This window comes from Neltuma alba, unplaced genomic scaffold (assembly GCF_004799145.2).
Source record: "Neltuma alba isolate B1F8T4 unplaced genomic scaffold, ASM479914v2 tig00003186_pilon, whole genome shotgun sequence".
NCBI lineage: Eukaryota > Viridiplantae > Streptophyta > Magnoliopsida > Fabales > Fabaceae > Neltuma > Neltuma alba.
Window position 1 is genome coordinate 1,131,062 of NW_021633177.1, and position 17,585 is coordinate 1,148,646.

A 17,585-nucleotide genomic window follows, 5' to 3' on the forward strand; every position below is an offset into this window, starting at 1 on the left:
CCGCTGAATAGTTTGCGCGTTTTAGATTCTTCAATACATCACACACATTCGATATTTCATAAAAAGCCAAATTTATTGTTTTTATTTTTGCCGGAAAAAATCAGCTTTTATCAATGAATATACAGTAATTAAATTTGTTGAAAACACACGCGCGCACGCTAACCCAATTACCCGTTTTTATGTCCGATCCCGTTCATAACAGTATTCATCTGGCTATGAATTATTGAATTCTAGGTCTGGGCACCTGGCTGGCCAAGGGCGCATTTGACGAAAAAAATCTTGTTCCCTCCGATCTATAATGGACCTAATAGACCCAATTGTAATTGTTGCTTATGTTGTTGTAACTAATTAACAAAAATATAACAATTACCATCAACATGACAATAAGCATATAATAATGAAATCATATGCTTTTGAATTTTGATACCTCAAAAGAAATCATATACTTCAAAGTGCTGCTCATAAATCATAATCTTCAGTCTCCCATATAACAAACGAATCAATTCTTCATATTCTGAAGCGATTTCCCATTATTTTTCAATAAATATGCAAGAGAATATAAGCAGACAACAACAAGTGAGACAAACAACGTGCGCAAAGAGAAAAGAACAACGGTAAGAATCTATTCTACTGCGATTACGTGCCTCAGTGTGTCCATGAGAAATGACAATATCACTCAGATGCTCTAAAGGCTGAACTTTTATTGTTGTTATGCGGGGAAGGAAAAAGAAATTTTGATGCCAAACGAACAAACCAAATCGTCCAAATGACCAGACAGGAGAATTAAAATTTACAGTAGGAAGCGGTAGATGACTTATTTTCACTGTACCTCGTATACCACCAATAAATGCAGCGCCATTAAATGTGTCTGCCCTCTGTTTTTTGTCCATTCTTGAGTGGTCCACAACTTCGGGTCCCCTTCTGACTTAGTCGTCTTTAATCATTCTGTACACTAGGGCAGGGTGCAGGGATGAGTCTGTGAAGGGAAGGCCATTGATCTGTTGAGATAGTTCCTCTGCTTTTCATCAGCGAAGCATAGCAGCGATTCTGCACAAGCTTCCATGGCGGGGAAGGAAAAAGAAATTTTGATGCCAAACGAACAAACCAAATCGTCCAAATGACCAGACAGGAGAATTAAAATTTACAGTAGGAAGCGGTAGATGACTTATTTTCACTGTACCTCGTATACCACCAATAAATGCAGCGCCATTAAATGTGTCTGCCCTCTGTTTATTTGTCCATTCTTGAGTGGTCCACAACTTCGGGTCCCCTTCTGACTTAGTCGTCTTTAATCATTCTGTACACTAGGGCAGGGTGCAGGGATGAGTCTGTGAAGGGAAGGCCATTGATCTGTTGAGATAGTTCCTCTGCTTTTCATCAGCGAAGCATAGCAGCGATTCTGCACAAGCTTCCATGGCGGTCGATGGTAGGGTTGGCCTGAAGTCTTGGAGCTTTGAGTACTCAGAAATAAGGTGAAACATGTAATCATAAACCCGATCCATGCTTAAGCTTTCCATTAACTCCTGCCCTCTTCTTCCTATAGCCTCTGCCTATACCAATACAGATAGATCCAATGAATATCATCGATATCAACATAAAATGTAAAATTTGTATCAGTCAATTACGATTTGAGATTATACTAGCAACTAATTATGAGTTGTGAATGTAACGATGGAGTTTACAAATTTTGTGCGAGACTCATGAGAACTGAGAGAGGAACAAGTAAAGCCGTACCTCATTCTCATGTTCATTGCCCCAGTCAACTGCATCCTTTATAGCTGGACATAGATGTAGAGGATCAATAAGCAAGAAGTTCTCCCGTGGAATAAGCCCTCGACTGAAGAAGTCTTCATATCGAGGTGATATTATTAGTGCAACCGAATCACACGAGAGAATATATTTCAGACTCACAGACCATGCGTAACCTTCAGCATAGATCTTGTACCTTCAAAAACAAGACAATTAATTTAAAGAGGAGGCGACAAAATGAAGAAAAGGATGGGAGAATGGGAAATGAACAGCAATGTGAGTTTTGGAGAGGGGATCAAAATTATAAGGAGATTTATTCTTCTTTCTTTATATACTAGTTTAATTCCCCTGTTGACTGTGCCTGTATTTGCGTCCTGTAATAAGAAACATAAGCAAATCTACAGTAATATGCACTGTTGACCGTTCGCTGCTCAGAAGGATCTGCTGAATTTTCTGCGTGGTTTCGGCTGTCTAATCCAGTTTTGCAGTCGCTTAAGAGAAACTAGTTTACCCTGACTTCTCACTTTTGCTCTAGTATACGGCAAGGAGAATGAACTCACCGGTGATTACACTGCTTTGAAAGTTTTGACTGCTGAAAACCACTTCTAGCAGCTTCACCCCAATCCTGTAACGAGTATTTAATTGCCAACATCAGACCACAGAAACACTGACAGTACTTTCTTATTTTGGTAAAGAAATATGGGCGCATATTTGAATTATCAGTATAATGTAAAGCAAGTTTATCCCAACCTGACGGAAAACTTGTGCTCTCCACATCCTAGAATGATTACATTTGAGCAATTTAGTTCGAATAGGTGATGAAACATCTGGGTTTCCTTTCCAGTAAGCCCGTGGCACTTTCTTTCTCCAACTTAAAGATTGTGAACCTTCTTTGATGTCCGGGAATTCCTCCTGCCATGGCCTAATATTTATCTCTGGCCTGTGCAATGAACATTTGACAGAACGACAAGTCATACCAATAATTATTTGAAGCAAAGAGTCGTAAAAATTCAGCAACTAAGATACCCTTTTAATTATACCTTGAAGAACCTATATATATATTTATATATATAATATAGCTAACTCATATAAGTTCTCTCACCACAAGTTACCTTTCCATTTCTAGTCATTTCTTTATCACTAGGATACGGAAGAATCTATGCTGATGCTTTTGGATTAAACCAAAACAGTAGCATGGCGTCATAGTACAGTTGATGAATCGGGGAAATACAAGAAGCATCGCATTTAAGAGGCCAAGTAATGAAATAGCAACTAACAAAGCAAGAAGGACAAAATAGCAGAGAAAGTCTTACCAGCCCCAGAAAGACCAGTCAGGAAATGGGATGTCAAAGTGGTTCTTGCTGGTACAGTACCGAAACAGAGGCAAAGGCATCGATTGGTGTTGTGTCCGACTAATTGTTGGTTTGTCCATACAATCAAACATCATATCAACATCAGGCACAATCCCAGGGTACCTCCTAAGAAGCTGAAAGAAACCCCAGATAGTGAACATGGCTCTGCTCTGCACGCAAGCATAGTACAAATCAACATAAAGCTTTCCCCCAACAATAACGACCCTGAAAGCCGCGTACTTCTGAGCTGCCTCCAAATGAGCCTTCGAAATCCTCGTTTCAGCCCAAGGTTGAAGATCTCGGTGGATCGCCCCGAAGAATTCCGGGCACTTCTCGGTGGTTTCAGGGGCCGCCTTTGCCAGACGATGTCGTCGGTAACTGGTATCGGACCTGTAACCGCAAGTAAGGAAAGAGCATTGCAAGATTTTGTACGCTCGAGCTTGCCGAGTTTCTTCGTCGAACGTCTTGAGCGGAAATATGTGCCATGGCGTTGGTTTCAAATTGTGCCCCACTACTGTTTTAGTCTGCGAGACGACATCATCCACCCACTGGGCCAAATTTCCAATAGAAAAGCCAGTTCAACAAGTGATTATAACAGCAAAGAAAACAAACAAAACACACAGAGATCTCCAGATGAAGGAAAATCAAAACCTTATAAAAGACGAATGCAGTGAGGGAGAAGAGAGAGATGGCCAGAAGGAAAGAGAAGAGACAAGGGAGGCGTGGAAGAGGAGGAAGACGAAAGGACTTAGAAGGGAGTCCCATGGAAGGGGTTTAGCCACATGGTCTGGTCTGGAAAGGAAAATGGAGGTGATGTCATTCTAAAAGCTTCCAATCCAGTTTAGCTTAAAAACGAGCGAGTGTGTCTGTTACAGATCAATTCCTATTTTCTTACCGTCTGGAATCCATTTGTGGTGATTGATGGGTCCTACCATGATGATGGTCATGGCTAAACGTAAAGGAACCGCTTGTGGTGAAATCATGTCGTCTCTAGAGAGCAGCGACCGCCATGTCCTCTGAATTTGGACGTTTGGTGAATTGGCGGGCTTGGCTCTGGTGCGCAACGCGCATGCGTGCTTTTGTCGCGGCAGAAGCATGGTCCCTTTCTTTCTGGAGTTTTTAAAAATCGTGAAGCCATCACTCTTTTACGTTCCTCTTTTCTTTCCCGCCTTTTCCGGCTTCAATTATCAATCATGGGCTTAAAAACTTTTCAATCAACTTTGTTCATTAAAAATTCATTGTAATTAGCTTCTTAAAGAAATTATAGATGTAATAATAATCTGGTACATATTTTATTTTAATACTAGAAGAGGTTGAAACCTCAATTTCTATTTACATCGTGTCTCATGCATCTTTTGTATCGGCCAAGCAAACCTTAATGACATTTGGGACACGCCAGTGTTGGCACAAGTGATACTTGGTTCCATTATACTCCTTTTTTCCCAGACAGAAAAAAAAATTATGCAGTTGATCCTTTCCAACTTTTTTTTTTTTGGGTTAAAAAGTCAAAATATCATTAAAATAGTAACGGGTATTTTTAAGTGAAATTTAAGAAAGAAAAAATAAACACTACCTAGAATTATATTCCTTAAAACAAGATAAAAAAGATATCCTTCCAAATCTGATTGTCTGAAGGCAGTGGTTTGATGAGTCTTCTATTGATAAAGCTGATTGTCAAACAGTTTTAATCTTGTTACTCCAAAATTTCAGAATTTATTAGCCATTCAAAATGTAAGAGTTATTTTGAGAGATTTATTGTTATTATAAGTATAAGACACATATAAAAAATTATGTATTATCTTACTCAAAGCTCTCGTTATGTCCCTTGTGAGATCTTCAGCTTTTCTATCCTGTTATGTTGGATTTGAGATCAGTCAGGGTATTATCTTGTTCATCAGGCGTCGTAATATCTTCTTGCCGATGAAGAGTCATGATATTACTAATAATAACAAATGAATAATATAAAAGGAAAAGGACAATAAAATATCTTAGAAATTGTGAAAGGACAAATTAGTATGGATGAATTTTAAAATTTCAATTTAGATCCTCTATACCATTTTGAAAATTTCAAATTTTGTAAAATTACACAAATACCTTTTTTTTCTTTTTCTTTTTAAAAATATGTCACCTCAGCACTTCCTGTCGCCCCACGAAACTCCAGTAACTGTCGTCGGAGGTAGAGTAACTACTTTTTTTATATGTTGACTATATTTGTTTTTAAAACTTCAATAATTGCTCTTATTAACTACTAGATTTCGTAATATTACAATTGATTACTTTTATTTTTAAAATTTTGATGACTACTTCTAGTTTTATTATTGATTATTTTTGTTTCAAAAATTTAAAAAATACATGTAGTGTTGTTGGAGATCTAATAACTACTTTTATTTAGTTATTTACTATTCTTTTGTGTAGTTAATAACTATATAAAAGTAGTCATCAGAACTTTAAAATAATAGTAGTCAATAATTATGTGAAAGTAGTCATCGAGAATAAGACAGTATTCTCATTCAAATATTTTAAATTTCAAAATAGTATAAGGAATCTGATTTGAAATTTTAAAATTCATCTATCTTAATTGTTTTTTGGTGTTTTTGAGAGTATTTTAGTGTTTTTTTCTAATATAAATTTGATATGATGTCTAATTAATGAATGGCAATTGGTCCAGTACATTGATATTGATGTCTAACTAATGAATGGCATAATGCCGATACATTGATATTGATTTCTAACTGGCAGATGACGCGGCGCCAATTATCCTTCGCGGGGCGGCATTAAGGGCCCCATAGAAAGATGATGACTTTTGCGCTCGTATAATTTGGTTAATTTTTTTTTGACAAGTCCATTGAAAACACATGCTTGTGACCGGCAACTGGGTGTCACATATAACAACAGGTGTTTGAATTTTGACAAGTACTCTCTTGCTTCTTAATATAAAATCCTTTAGGTTAGGCAAAAAAAAAAAAATTGTTAAAAAGTTGATGGTCCTATATGTAAGACTTATTTCACATTTTTTTTTAAAATTAATTTAATTGATATTCTCCTAATAATAATGAAGTAGGAAAGGGAGTAAGGGAATTAAGAAAGATACTTAGGATATTTTAGAAATAACATATCATATTAATTAATTTAACTAATACTTTTAATTTATTCAAATTAGTTAACTAGATTCTATATTAAGGATTGAAAAAGAGTAACTTTTTGTAGGCTGTCATTCACTTAAAATCACATTTATTATTAACAACCAATATCTAAGGTAACTTGAAATTTATTTTAAAAATGCAACCAATAGCAATTAGAGATTGACTGCTCAAAATCTATGTACGTCGTTGTTGATTGCAAAATTGTTACCACCTGATCCTTAATATAATAGCTAATTGATTAATTTAGAGAGATTAAGAAAATTAGTTAAGTTAGGTACTCCTCTGGTCCTTAATATAAAACCTAATTATTGAGTTGGTTTTGATCCTAAATACAAGACCCATTATTATATTTATCAATTTTCTCTAAATTACTTTATGGATATTTTCTCAACCATAATTAAATAGAAGGGGGGAGGGGGGTATTATAAAAGATAATTATGATATTTCAGGAAAAACATGTTACATTTCTTATAATTAACTAACTTACCTAACTTCCTTAATCTAATCAAATTAGTTAAATGAGTATTATATTAAGGACATGAGGAGTATTTGTTATAAATAGGTGTTTTTTTTATAAAATACCCTTGCTAATAATATATATTAGTTAGAATTACCATTTGATAAAATTTTAACATATGTAATCACTACAAGAACTATTTTAAAAAATAAATAAATATGAAAGACAAAAGGATCAGGGTTTTATATTTAGGATCAAATTAAAAATTAAATAAACTCTTATAAAAAAGAATAGATGTAGTGCTTGTTAATTATTATAGGACGAATTGGATTTCTATTGGGAAAAAAATCCAATTTGATTCAATCAGAGATTGACTTTGTATCAATTGCATGCCTTGTTCTTTTTAATCTTTTTGGTCAACATGAAATTTTGAGCCTCATAAAAACTTGTCATTATAATAACCTCCATCGTGCATTTATATTAAGGGTATTTGAGACTTTTTAATTAAAAAAATTTTACTTTTGTGGATCCCTTAGCCATGTCGCATAATTGGAAAAACAAGCACCATGAAAATATATGTTATTATTACCTCTGATCTTAATTATAAGAGTCAGTTGACTAATTTGAAAAGATTAAAGAAGTAAATTGAATTAGTTATTTGTCCTAAATAGGTATTGTCTTTCCAAAAAATCCTTACTAATCAAGTGTATTGATTAGATTATTATTGTTAGAAAGGTTACTTTAGAAAAAAAAATATAAATATGAGAGATAAAATGTATTAGGATCTTATATTTATAATCGAAATAAAGTCAAATAAGATTTTATATTAAGAATAGGAGATATTCTCTTTTTTCTTATAGGCCGGTCCAAAGTCAACTCTATAAACGAGTCTGGTATTTACTGTGTCGAAAAATTTTCAGGCACAGCTCAATTCAAAAGATGATTCCATTTCAGGCCAAAAAAACGAATCCCTTCAGTTGTTCTCATATTAGCTGACGTCACTTTCAAACTGCCCTTTCTTGGTACAGGGTATCATTACCTTGATTGGGTTGTCTTTTCTGCTCTTCACTTTCCTTCGTCTAGAAGTAGACGTGTGACTGTGTGAGCATCTTTGTGGAGGCAGAAATAGGGCTCGCATATCTTCCTATTTCTTTATTTTCATTTTAATTAGAGTATTAAAAATAATACTCCTCCGGTCCTTAGGTATAAGAACCAATTTGAATTTTTATTTGGTCCTAATTATAAGACCCAACCATTTTCTCTCTTATATTTTATACATTTTTTTCCAAGATAATCCTCTTAATAATGATAGTTTTTAGCCAATATACGAATTAGAAAGGATATTTTAGGAATAATAACACTTATTTATTATAAATAACCAACTTAACTTACTTCCTTAATCTCCTCAAATAAGTCAATTGGGTCTTATAATTAGGACCGGAGGAGTACTTCAAAAGATTTATCGTATTTTTTAATAAAAACAAACATTTTTCAAAACCTCTCTCAACGGTTTTCGGAATATTTGAAAGGTCCTAGATAATGACACGTGTTCAGATTTTCTGTCCATAAACGGCGGGACTGGGTGGAACGAGGAACAATCCTTTTTGTCCAAAAAAAAAAAAAATCTTGCCGACACAATTGTTAGAAAGTTCTCACAAAACACAAGACTACGGTATTTTTCATAAAATTCTACTCCATTAAATGGGCAATAAATATAAGAATAACTAGTCTTTTTCAAAGGGCACATGACATATATTAGAATATTTTTTTTTATATACATGATTATAAAATGTTTTAAGAAAGATAATATATATTCAACTACATATTAATTTAACTAATTTCTTATATTTGTAAATCTTATGGTAGTATTTTTATTTCAACACTGTGTTTTAGATGTAGGTTTTATTTTTAACTTAACTTATTTGCGGGGGCATTTTGCGTTGGAACTTTTGATTGCTAATGTTTGCTTTATCAATAAAATTCCTTTCTTTGATGGCATAAGAAACTAGTCTTCTTTTATTTCGATACAAATGATGATGATCTAATCAATCTTTGAAAAATCGGAGTCTTGTTTTATTTTCCTTGATTTACAAAATACTCCCTTTGGTTTAGAATATAAGATAACTTTGTTAAAAGAGTTTTTTTTTTAGGGATACTATTCACTTTTGTCTAAACATTCAATGAGTTTTTTTTTCCAATTTTACCCATATATATTCTCTTTCCTTTTTGTTTATTTATTACATCTTTACTTATTCTTTTATTAATAAAGTCATATTTAAAAAAAATATATGCTTTAAATATTTATGTTTAAATTGATTTTAACTAATTTCTTCATAAATGCAAATAGATATAGTTTATCTTATATTTTGAATAGGAAGAGTGTGAAATAAATAGTAAGAGAAGTTTTGTATTGAGTTACATGAAGGCATGTATTAAGCAACTCAAAACAAACACTAAGTTGAAATGGTCTGAATAGATCAAGAGGCATAGTTTTATTTAATTAAAATTGTAATATTTAGTTTTTAAAATGCATAGGAAGAAAGACTAAAGAGCCAGCGAAATCTTTCTTTTGACAGAAAAGGTGCAGTTCAAGTACATGGGCATGAAAAACATGGATCGATTGCTCTGATCCGAGTTTATGGGCTCTAAGCCCAAGCCTTATTGGTACTCATTTCTGAGGTCCAAAATATAGTAGGGCCCTTTCCCATACCAAAAGAACCGAACCCAACTATTTCGGCTTAATGGCTACGTGTCACACAGTCATTGGTCTGAATGACAAAGTCGAGCATTCCTGTATAAATCACCATTTCTCTCCTCTTCCACAGCAGACCACAGGCAGACTCTCGTGCGGAGCTAGTCGGCAAACCAGAGTGTGGGAAGAAGGATAGGGATGGCGAAAATGACGTCGTTGTTGCTCTGGACGCTGGTCCTCTTCAGCACTCTCGCTCTCATCCAGGTTTAGTCTTTTCTATTTTAATTTCTCAGTATTATTTTTGATCCGATCTTCGTCTCTGGATCTTTATGAAAACCACGGAATTGATCAGTCATTGAACTTCTTTATTTTCTATGTTTGACTAGACAAGTGTTGGCATATTAACTGATTAAGTGATTTCGAGGACTGGAACTAGTTTCCTAGTTGGCTTAATTCTGTTCTTTTGATCTTGGTTGTGCATAATTTTTAAAGGATATTTGAGTTGCAGGCCAAGAAGTCGAAGGAGGATTTGAAAGAAGTGACACACAAGGTTTATTTCGACGTCGAAATTGATGGAAAGCCTGCCGGTATTTACTTCTGATCGAAGTCACATTTCATGCTTTGTTGCATCTATGAGTAGAACCTCAGTTTCGTCTATCGGTCACGTTGAGTGTTTGTCAATTTAGTCTCTGATTAATTGATTTTTTTCCATATATAATTGATTTTTCGTCTTAGAAAGGATATATCTCAAACTGGTCCATCACGAATGTAATAGCAATGAATAAAATCAACATAGATGAGATCACAACATATGGCCCTTTTTTTGGGGAAAGTTATCAATCACGTTCTTCGTAGGACATTACTGGTGACAGGTTCATTTATGAAGAACTGAATTGAGAAAATAATTTTAGACGGGACTAAATTAAAAAAAAATAAAAAAAATCCTAGCTATGATGAACAAAAATGAGGTTTCAGTGGTATTAGTATTCTGTAGCTGCTTCAAACCCTGGTGAAAAAAGAAGTTAATCTTATTTTGTTTCTGTTTTGGAGATTTTCAGCTTAGCCTGCCAGCATGTGAATATATGTATTTAGGAATTTGGGAATTCTGGACGAAAATATCTTTTAAATTCTAGTGAATCAATACACAATTAATTGGCACTGACCGGGAAACAAGCACGGCCACTCTTAAGTGGAACCTCCTCTTCCATTAAAAAGCAGATGAAATTCCCTACTTTGCTTTAAGATAGTTTGGCTGACTCGTGGCAGAACTCAGCTGCAGCCCTGTTAGCGTATGAACCCAAATGTCACTACCTGTAGCATATGAATTTTCAATGAATATATCGTTACAGATATAGAAATTAGTGTTACTGGATGGTGTATTGTTTTGCTTCTCAAATTTTTGGTATTAGATTGTTACTATTTGGATTTATGCTGTGATACTTTCAGGTCGTGTTGTAATCGGTCTTTATGGGAAGACAGTTCCAAAAACTGCAGGTATGCTTGTCCAAAATCTCTGCATCTTTGTCTCATCATTGTTTCCATTAACTGAAACCTTGTTTTGACCTTCCTTTTGCAGAAAACTTTCGAGCTCTTTGCACAGTAACCAGTTTCTGCTGTCTTTTGTCATTGAATTTACAGAATATATTTTAAGCCTGTTTTTACAGCTTCATCTTTTACTGTGTCACAGACATGAATTTATAAATCATTATACACACGTTAATCTAAGAACCCACTGCTGCTGAGATGCTTCTTTCTGATAACCCTTGAATCTAATTAGCAAAACGCCATCCCCACCCCCTAACATTAATATCAATACTATTACAAAATGATATCAATGGTTTAAATTTATGTGTTTGTGTTCAAGATATTTTCATAGTTTGCTTCTGCTGCCTGGTCCAACTTCCAATTATTAGGGGAGAAAGGAACTGGAAAATTGGAAACCTCTCCATTACAAGGGCAGCACATTCCACAGGATTATTCCTAGCTTCATGATCCAAGGAGGTGATTTTACCCACGGCAATGGAATGGGCGGTGAGTCAATCTATGGAGAGAAGTTTGCTGATGAGAACTTCAAGCTGCACACCGGACCAGGTACCTATTACTGTTGTTCTAGTGGTTATGCTTTCATAGATGTCATGCAGTTTTTGGCGGGGCAAAGTTAATGTTATCTTCTGCGGGAACAGGACTTCTATCAATGGCAAACGCTGGTCCTGATACCAATGGTTCGCAATTCTTCATCACAACGGTGACAACTAGCTGGTAATTTCCTCTCCATTGAGAACTTGTTGCAGAAGGAAACAAATAACAAATGTAGTATTTTTTGTGTTTACGGTCTCAATTTTGTTGTCCAAAAAGAACAATCACGGCAACGACATTGGTGCATGAAAACTCAGAATTGAAGTTGCAAGAAATCAGCAATGGCTTGTCTTTCTCTGCATGGTTTTGTAATGTGGTCTTTAGATAAATGGAGTAGATGTTTAGGCGTTCATGGATAAGCATGTGATTCATTCTACAATACTGCCATGAGGTGAGAAACTCCTTACTAATGGAAGTTCCTGTTTGATAAATAAAAAGGTTGGATGGAAGGCACGTCGTGTTTGGAAAAGTGATTTCTGGAATGGATGTGGTTTACAAGATCGAGGCTGAAGGAAGGCAAAGTGGCACTCCCAAGAGCAAGGTCGTAATTGCTGATAGCGGTGAACTCCCATTATAAATGCATGCACTTTCTATGTTTCAATCAGCATCTCTCCAAAATGATCCTTTTTCCTTTACTACTGCATCTACGAGACATTTATAAACATGTAGTAAACTATTAGTAGATCAGTGATTGTGAAATAGACTCAGGACCCGTTTGGAACTTATAAGTTGTTTTTCAACAGTGATTTACGGAATACAAGATAAGTATGTGAGAGGAGTTTTGTCTTAACTTACGTGAAACGTGTTTATAGTGGATTTTCATTGCTCTACCAAATGGGGTCTCAGTAAAAAGGTCTTAAACTTATGAAATGACCAAACAAAGAGCGGCTTTTATGAACTCGAAGTGGGACGAGGCCTCCGTGTTAAGCAGTGCATGCCTTCTTTCAGTAGGCAAATGCATTGCATTTTAGTGATTGACGTCGCATCGTATATCTTGAGCAGTTTCTATTTGATTAAATTTTAAATTTTATTTTGATTCTCAACGGAGAAGTTCGTTCTTAGTTGGGGTTTTGGAACCAAAAAATAGTTTTCCCTATCGGGTAACATTATTTGATCTCTCTCTCTCTCCGAAAACATTATTTGATTTATTAACACTTGTTTTCGAAGTTGAAGGAATATACCGATTGAATTTGTACAATTTATTTGTTGGAAATTAGATAGTTTTTTTTTCTTCCATCAAATGGAGTCATATTTATGGCACGTGAATATTACGATCTTTTATAAATTTTATTTTAAACACACTTGATATCAGTATGCATCCAAGTCATGAAACTTTTAGTGTTAGTGTGAACGAATAGAATCCCTGGTATACGATTGGCATCAGAATCTGAAGTTCATCTATCCATTGCGAATAACGCAATAATCAGTATACGATTAATATGAATACCATATATGGCGAATAACGTAATAAAAGGATGTTGAAACATCGGGTATGTGCTATTGTGAAGCTGTTTCCTTTTGTGATCAGCCGCGTGTTTAGGGAGAGGGATGAGTGAATTTGTTGGCTCATAGTGTTACCATTTTCTCTGTGCTTGAACTAATTTCAAATGATGTTCACATCAATTCGGTAATTATACGGAGATATCACAAGTTGGAGGAAGGTTAAGAAATACTATTTTCAGTTGTATAAAATTATTTAATTAATTTGAGTAGGTTAAAAAATTAGTTAAATTAATTATTTATAATAAATAGATAGTGTTTTTTTTTTCCAAATACTCTCGCTAACCATGTGTTTTAATTATAATTATCATTTGATAAAATTTTTAATATATGTAATGGTTACAAGGATAACCTTAAAATAAATAAATAAATATGAAAGATAAAATGAATTAAGATAAAAACTAATTTTTATATTAAAAACTAAATGTAGTATTTATGTGCTATTGCAAGAAGCATCCTAGCTGGAGTCATGCTGCACATCCAGCAAATCATCAAAGTATAATAATGTCACTCAACTATTTTCAGTTGTTAATATAAAATTTATTTAATTAATTGAGTAGGTTAAAAAAATTAGTTAAATTAATTATTTATAATAAATAGATAGTTTTTTTTTCCAAATACTCTCGCTAACCATGGTTTTAATTATAATTATCATTTGATAAAATTTTTAAATATGTAATGGTTACAAGGATAACCTTAAAATAAAATAAATAAATATGAAAGATAAAATGAATTAAGGTAAGAAACTAATTTTTATATTAAAAACTAAATGTAGTATAAATGTAGTATTTATGAATTAAGGCTAAAAGCTTTTACATTTGTGCAATGAAGGGCATGTTTGGCAATTCATCGTTTCACACCAGACTATTGGTGCCAAGCCACATGGAAACTATCGCCATGCCCTTTCTATTTATTGATGGCTAAGCATGAAGTACACCAAACAAATTTTGACATTAGACAAGTTTTCTTATTTCCTTTTCCTATGAGGAATCACATGGGCCCAAAATTTCTACGTTTCATCGTTATATTTTGTTCATACTTCAATTCCGTCTTTTTATAATTTCTCCAAATTTTCAATTGTGACTACGCTGACGGAAACATGAAGGTAAAACTATAGAAGCTCAAGCAGAATTTAATGAACTGCAGGGGCAAAATCAAAATGAGAGGGGGAAAAAAAGGCCTTCAGAGTCGTAATGCAAAAGGAACATTGTTTTCAATAACCGAAAAAGAAACGAAACAAAGGGCCCACCAAAACCAATTATATAGTATGAGCGGAACATTTAGTATATCAGTTGAAGTCGGATCAGATATACCAAAACTCAATAGTTGAACAAGAAAGAAATTCCATTACAAAGTAACAAAAGCATCAAATCGTTATGCCCTGGAAAAGAGAGAAATCATCCTTCTGAAGAGACAAAGGATCTGACCCTAGAGCCCCAGACATGGAAGCCTAACTTCAAGACTTCTTACCATCTTCAAAGGAGAACCCTTCAATATCTAGAGAAGGGCATAGATTTATTATGAAGAACTAGTAGCTAAAGAATCATCTAACAGCAAAGTCCACTAGCTGACACTGCTCAGAAACCACCAAATAATTTTGGTAATTTCAAATGTGAAACCAAACATATAATTTATCTGGTTGCTTTCGATACGTTTCAATTAGTTTTATTCAATTTTCAATCGCCTTCGCTCAAAGTATTGTTCTGATAAAAGAAGCAAAAGCATAGATCACGGCTCCTCCTAAATGGTGACTCATCTGAAGTCCAAGAGAAGATGACCACTTCATCTATTTTCAATTTTTCATTGTCAAGCATCGACTGCCAAAAGCAACCTCAACAAAAGAAAGCTCCTCCAAAAAGGTAGGGCTTTAAAAATGCACAAGTTCCTCCTAGTAGTTTAAGTGTTCGGCTGTAGGTAAAGGAAGGGTTCCAGTCAACCAAACACAAAAAGTATCCTTCGAAGATCAGCCCCGTAAATCATACCTGATATCCCTGGCTACTGTTTCGTAGTTTCTGATCTTCTGTCCGTAGTTCTAAACTAGATTCATAGATCACGGAGAATATAGAGAAGAAACTTGAAGAACCATCAGTCAAATCACACACGAAATATTTATTCAACATCTCCAAGCTGTCACAACGATTCCATCAATTGTGATATGAAGTATGAACAATACAAACAAATTGTCAATGGAATCAATATATTTATAAAAGCTACAGGAGCAGTAACAGAACTTAGTACCATGTCAATTTTGAGTTTCTTTTACGATTATTGCAGCGTCCACTTCTAGTTAAAAGCATAGCAATAACTTCAAGGGTAAAACTGAGTAACACATGTATTAACAGCAGAGTATAAAAAGGTGATCAGAATATAAGAAAGGAATTACAAAAAAATTAGCAGTATCGTATGGCGCTACTCAGTGTCCAAATCCCCGACTAAACAATAAGGGTCTCACAGGGACAGGTAAAAATTAAAGAAAAACTATTCAGCTCAGCTAAGCCTCCTTGTAAATAGAATGTATTAATTTCCCGTACAGTAATGCCCCTCCTACCTCTTGAACCGTTTATTCACGTAAAATCAACCAGCCAGTTATATCAAGCAAAATGAGCAAAGAAAAAGAGAAACATAACATAAATACCTCATATCTGCAGGTGGATAATGTAGAAATGCAGTCCTGCAACCTTGAAACATCCTTATAACAAAGAAAACAACATAACAGAGCACAGAATAAGCGCGGTTCTTCATATCCAGGCATACCATCATCAAATACACGAAACAACTTCTACTTCGATAATGACCAGTCAATCTATTATTTCAAACAATGTCAAATAATGACACCCTGACTGACACATTACCAAACAACTCCTACATCAAATGAGTATACGCACAAAGACATCCTGGATGACAAAGTAAGAAAAATCAAAGCTCAAAAGACAAAAGTAACAAAGAATTACTGCAATTTCTCCTAGGCGCGCTTTTCACCACCTTATTGTAAATGTTTAATCCTTGCCGTCCTCGGTAGAGACCGTGGTAGCCCGCCGCCGCCGCCGCTGATGAACAATGTTTGAGAAATCGATTGATAAATCAGAGTAAATAGACAGAACCTTGGAGATGTTACCATTAAGCTGGCCAATTAGAGCAACGTTCTTCACGAGGTTGTCCGGGATCTTGGATCGATGGTTTTCGTTCACCTGTTGGATCAAGGCACGGTTCTGATCGAGCACCGATTGCGCCTGATGGAAACTCCGGGTGAGCTTGTCCCAAACCTCCGCATCACATTGTTCGCCATCGGCGGAATCGCCGTCATCGCCGTCTCCGCCTTCGTCCTTCGCTCCGAGACTCTTCAATATGGTGATGAGCTTGTCCTGCTTTTTTGCCGCGGGTTGGTCCATGGTCGTCGCCGCCGCCGCCACCAAACAGCGATGAAGTATCAAGTACGGTTACACATGCGCTTGCTTCGCCCTCTACCGCTCTCTGTTTCTCTCCAAAATGTCCTGCGACTTCGTAGAGGTCGCTCGCGAGGCAAATTATATATAATTTGCGGCAAGAGAGAGGACTTTGCCGTCTTTGCGTTTGGAGTCAATGACTAATAGATCAACACGAAGGCTTTTATGCTAAATGTTTGCTGGCTGTGACCATGAATGGCGACGGCCCAATAACAGTTCGGGTTATTGTTGGAAGTAATCATTCGGCTGACAGCAATTGGACCGTTACCTGGTCCCAAATCCCAAATAAATAAAATACCTTCCGCATCAATTTTGCTATTATTGAGGCAAAGATATTTTCTTTTCTTTTTTCTTTTATTGGTGAAAGGCCGAGATATTTATTAGGTTCAGTTCTACTAGATGAGTAACTTACTTTTGTTTTGGGCCATTTCCATCTCCGCCTTATTGAGTCCACTATTATGGCCCCAAAAAGACATTTATTTTGCTTGAGTATGTTTTTTTTAAAACGTTTTGAAGCCTAAAACTTTGTTGGCATTCACCAAACACGGACTGGGCAGAGCGAAATCGATTAGTCTCCCGTAATATGGTAAGCTATAATTTGAATCTTATCTGAAAGAGGTGTATTAAGTGCCCAACAATACTTCAAATGTGATTGTTTTTAATAGGAGGTACCCGTGCCTATAAAAAAAATTAAAAAGAAAACTCATATCATATAAAATATAATTTCACGTAAAAATTATAAACTTGAGCGAATTTAAAATCTAAAATTTAATCTATATTAAAAATTTTAATAACACTAGGAGTATTCTCCATTTGAAAGAAAAGGCTACTCTTGATTTTTTTTAATATAAAAAATGCTAAGAATTAGATTTTTTGGCAAAATTTTTTTTAAAATTTTTAACCATATGCTTAAATTTTGCTGAATAAGAGCTAATTGAATATTCAATTTAATGCTAAAAATAAGGTATCAATTCACTTTGTCTTTAATATTTATTCTTTTTACTTCTAAACAATTCACATAGCAATTACACATGTTAGGGAGTGTCCGTCAAAGTAGTTTCAATACATATGATTAATAGAAATATTTTAAAAAAGACAATATCCATTTATTAT

At 34.8% G+C, this 17,585-nt stretch overlaps 3 protein-coding genes across 9 annotated transcripts; 1 reads left to right on the forward strand and 2 right to left on the reverse strand.

Annotated features, from left to right (window-relative positions):
* Positions 1–559: 559 nt before the first annotated feature.
* Positions 560–3,939, reverse strand: LOC114740569 (O-glucosyltransferase rumi homolog). The gene is made up of 6 exons (XM_028928732.1): positions 3,753–3,939; positions 3,063–3,649; positions 2,500–2,689; positions 2,310–2,374; positions 1,735–1,945; positions 560–1,550 (listed from the first exon to the last, which is right to left on the reverse strand). The coding sequence occupies exons 1-6, from the start codon at positions 3,864–3,866 to the stop codon at positions 1,305–1,307; spliced, it is 1,413 nt and encodes a 470-aa protein (XP_028784565.1). The 5' UTR covers positions 3,867–3,939; the 3' UTR covers positions 560–1,304.
* Positions 3,940–9,514: 5,575 nt separating this feature from the next.
* On the forward strand, positions 9,515–12,302 carry LOC114740570 (peptidyl-prolyl cis-trans isomerase CYP20-1). Its single transcript, XM_028928733.1, has 7 exons — positions 9,515–9,657; positions 9,902–9,980; positions 10,840–10,887; positions 10,970–10,992; positions 11,307–11,484; positions 11,577–11,652; positions 11,968–12,302. Exons 1-7 carry the CDS (start codon positions 9,592–9,594, stop codon positions 12,104–12,106), a joined length of 609 nt encoding a protein of 202 aa, XP_028784566.1. The 5' UTR covers positions 9,515–9,591; the 3' UTR covers positions 12,107–12,302.
* A 1,921-nt stretch (positions 12,303–14,223) lies between these two features.
* On the reverse strand, positions 14,224–16,575 carry LOC114740695 (protein EARLY FLOWERING 4). Of its 7 annotated transcripts, none has more exons than XR_003739707.1 (4): positions 16,145–16,573; positions 16,012–16,076; positions 15,268–15,718; positions 14,224–15,156 (listed from the first exon to the last, which is right to left on the reverse strand). XR_003739707.1 is itself a non-coding variant. In XM_028928902.1 (4 exons), exons 1-4 carry the CDS (start codon positions 16,416–16,418, stop codon positions 15,337–15,339), a joined length of 405 nt encoding a protein of 134 aa, XP_028784735.1. In that variant the 5' UTR covers positions 16,419–16,573; the 3' UTR covers positions 14,224–15,336. The 7 variants fall into 7 exon arrangements, 6 of the variants coding, with proteins under 6 accessions (XP_028784735.1, XP_028784734.1, XP_028784732.1 ...); XM_028928902.1 differs by having other exon boundaries at positions 14,224–15,348; positions 15,665–15,718; XM_028928901.1 differs by having other exon boundaries at positions 14,224–15,348; positions 15,665–15,718; positions 15,981–16,076; positions 16,145–16,572.
* Positions 16,576–17,585: the final 1,010 nt, after the last annotated feature.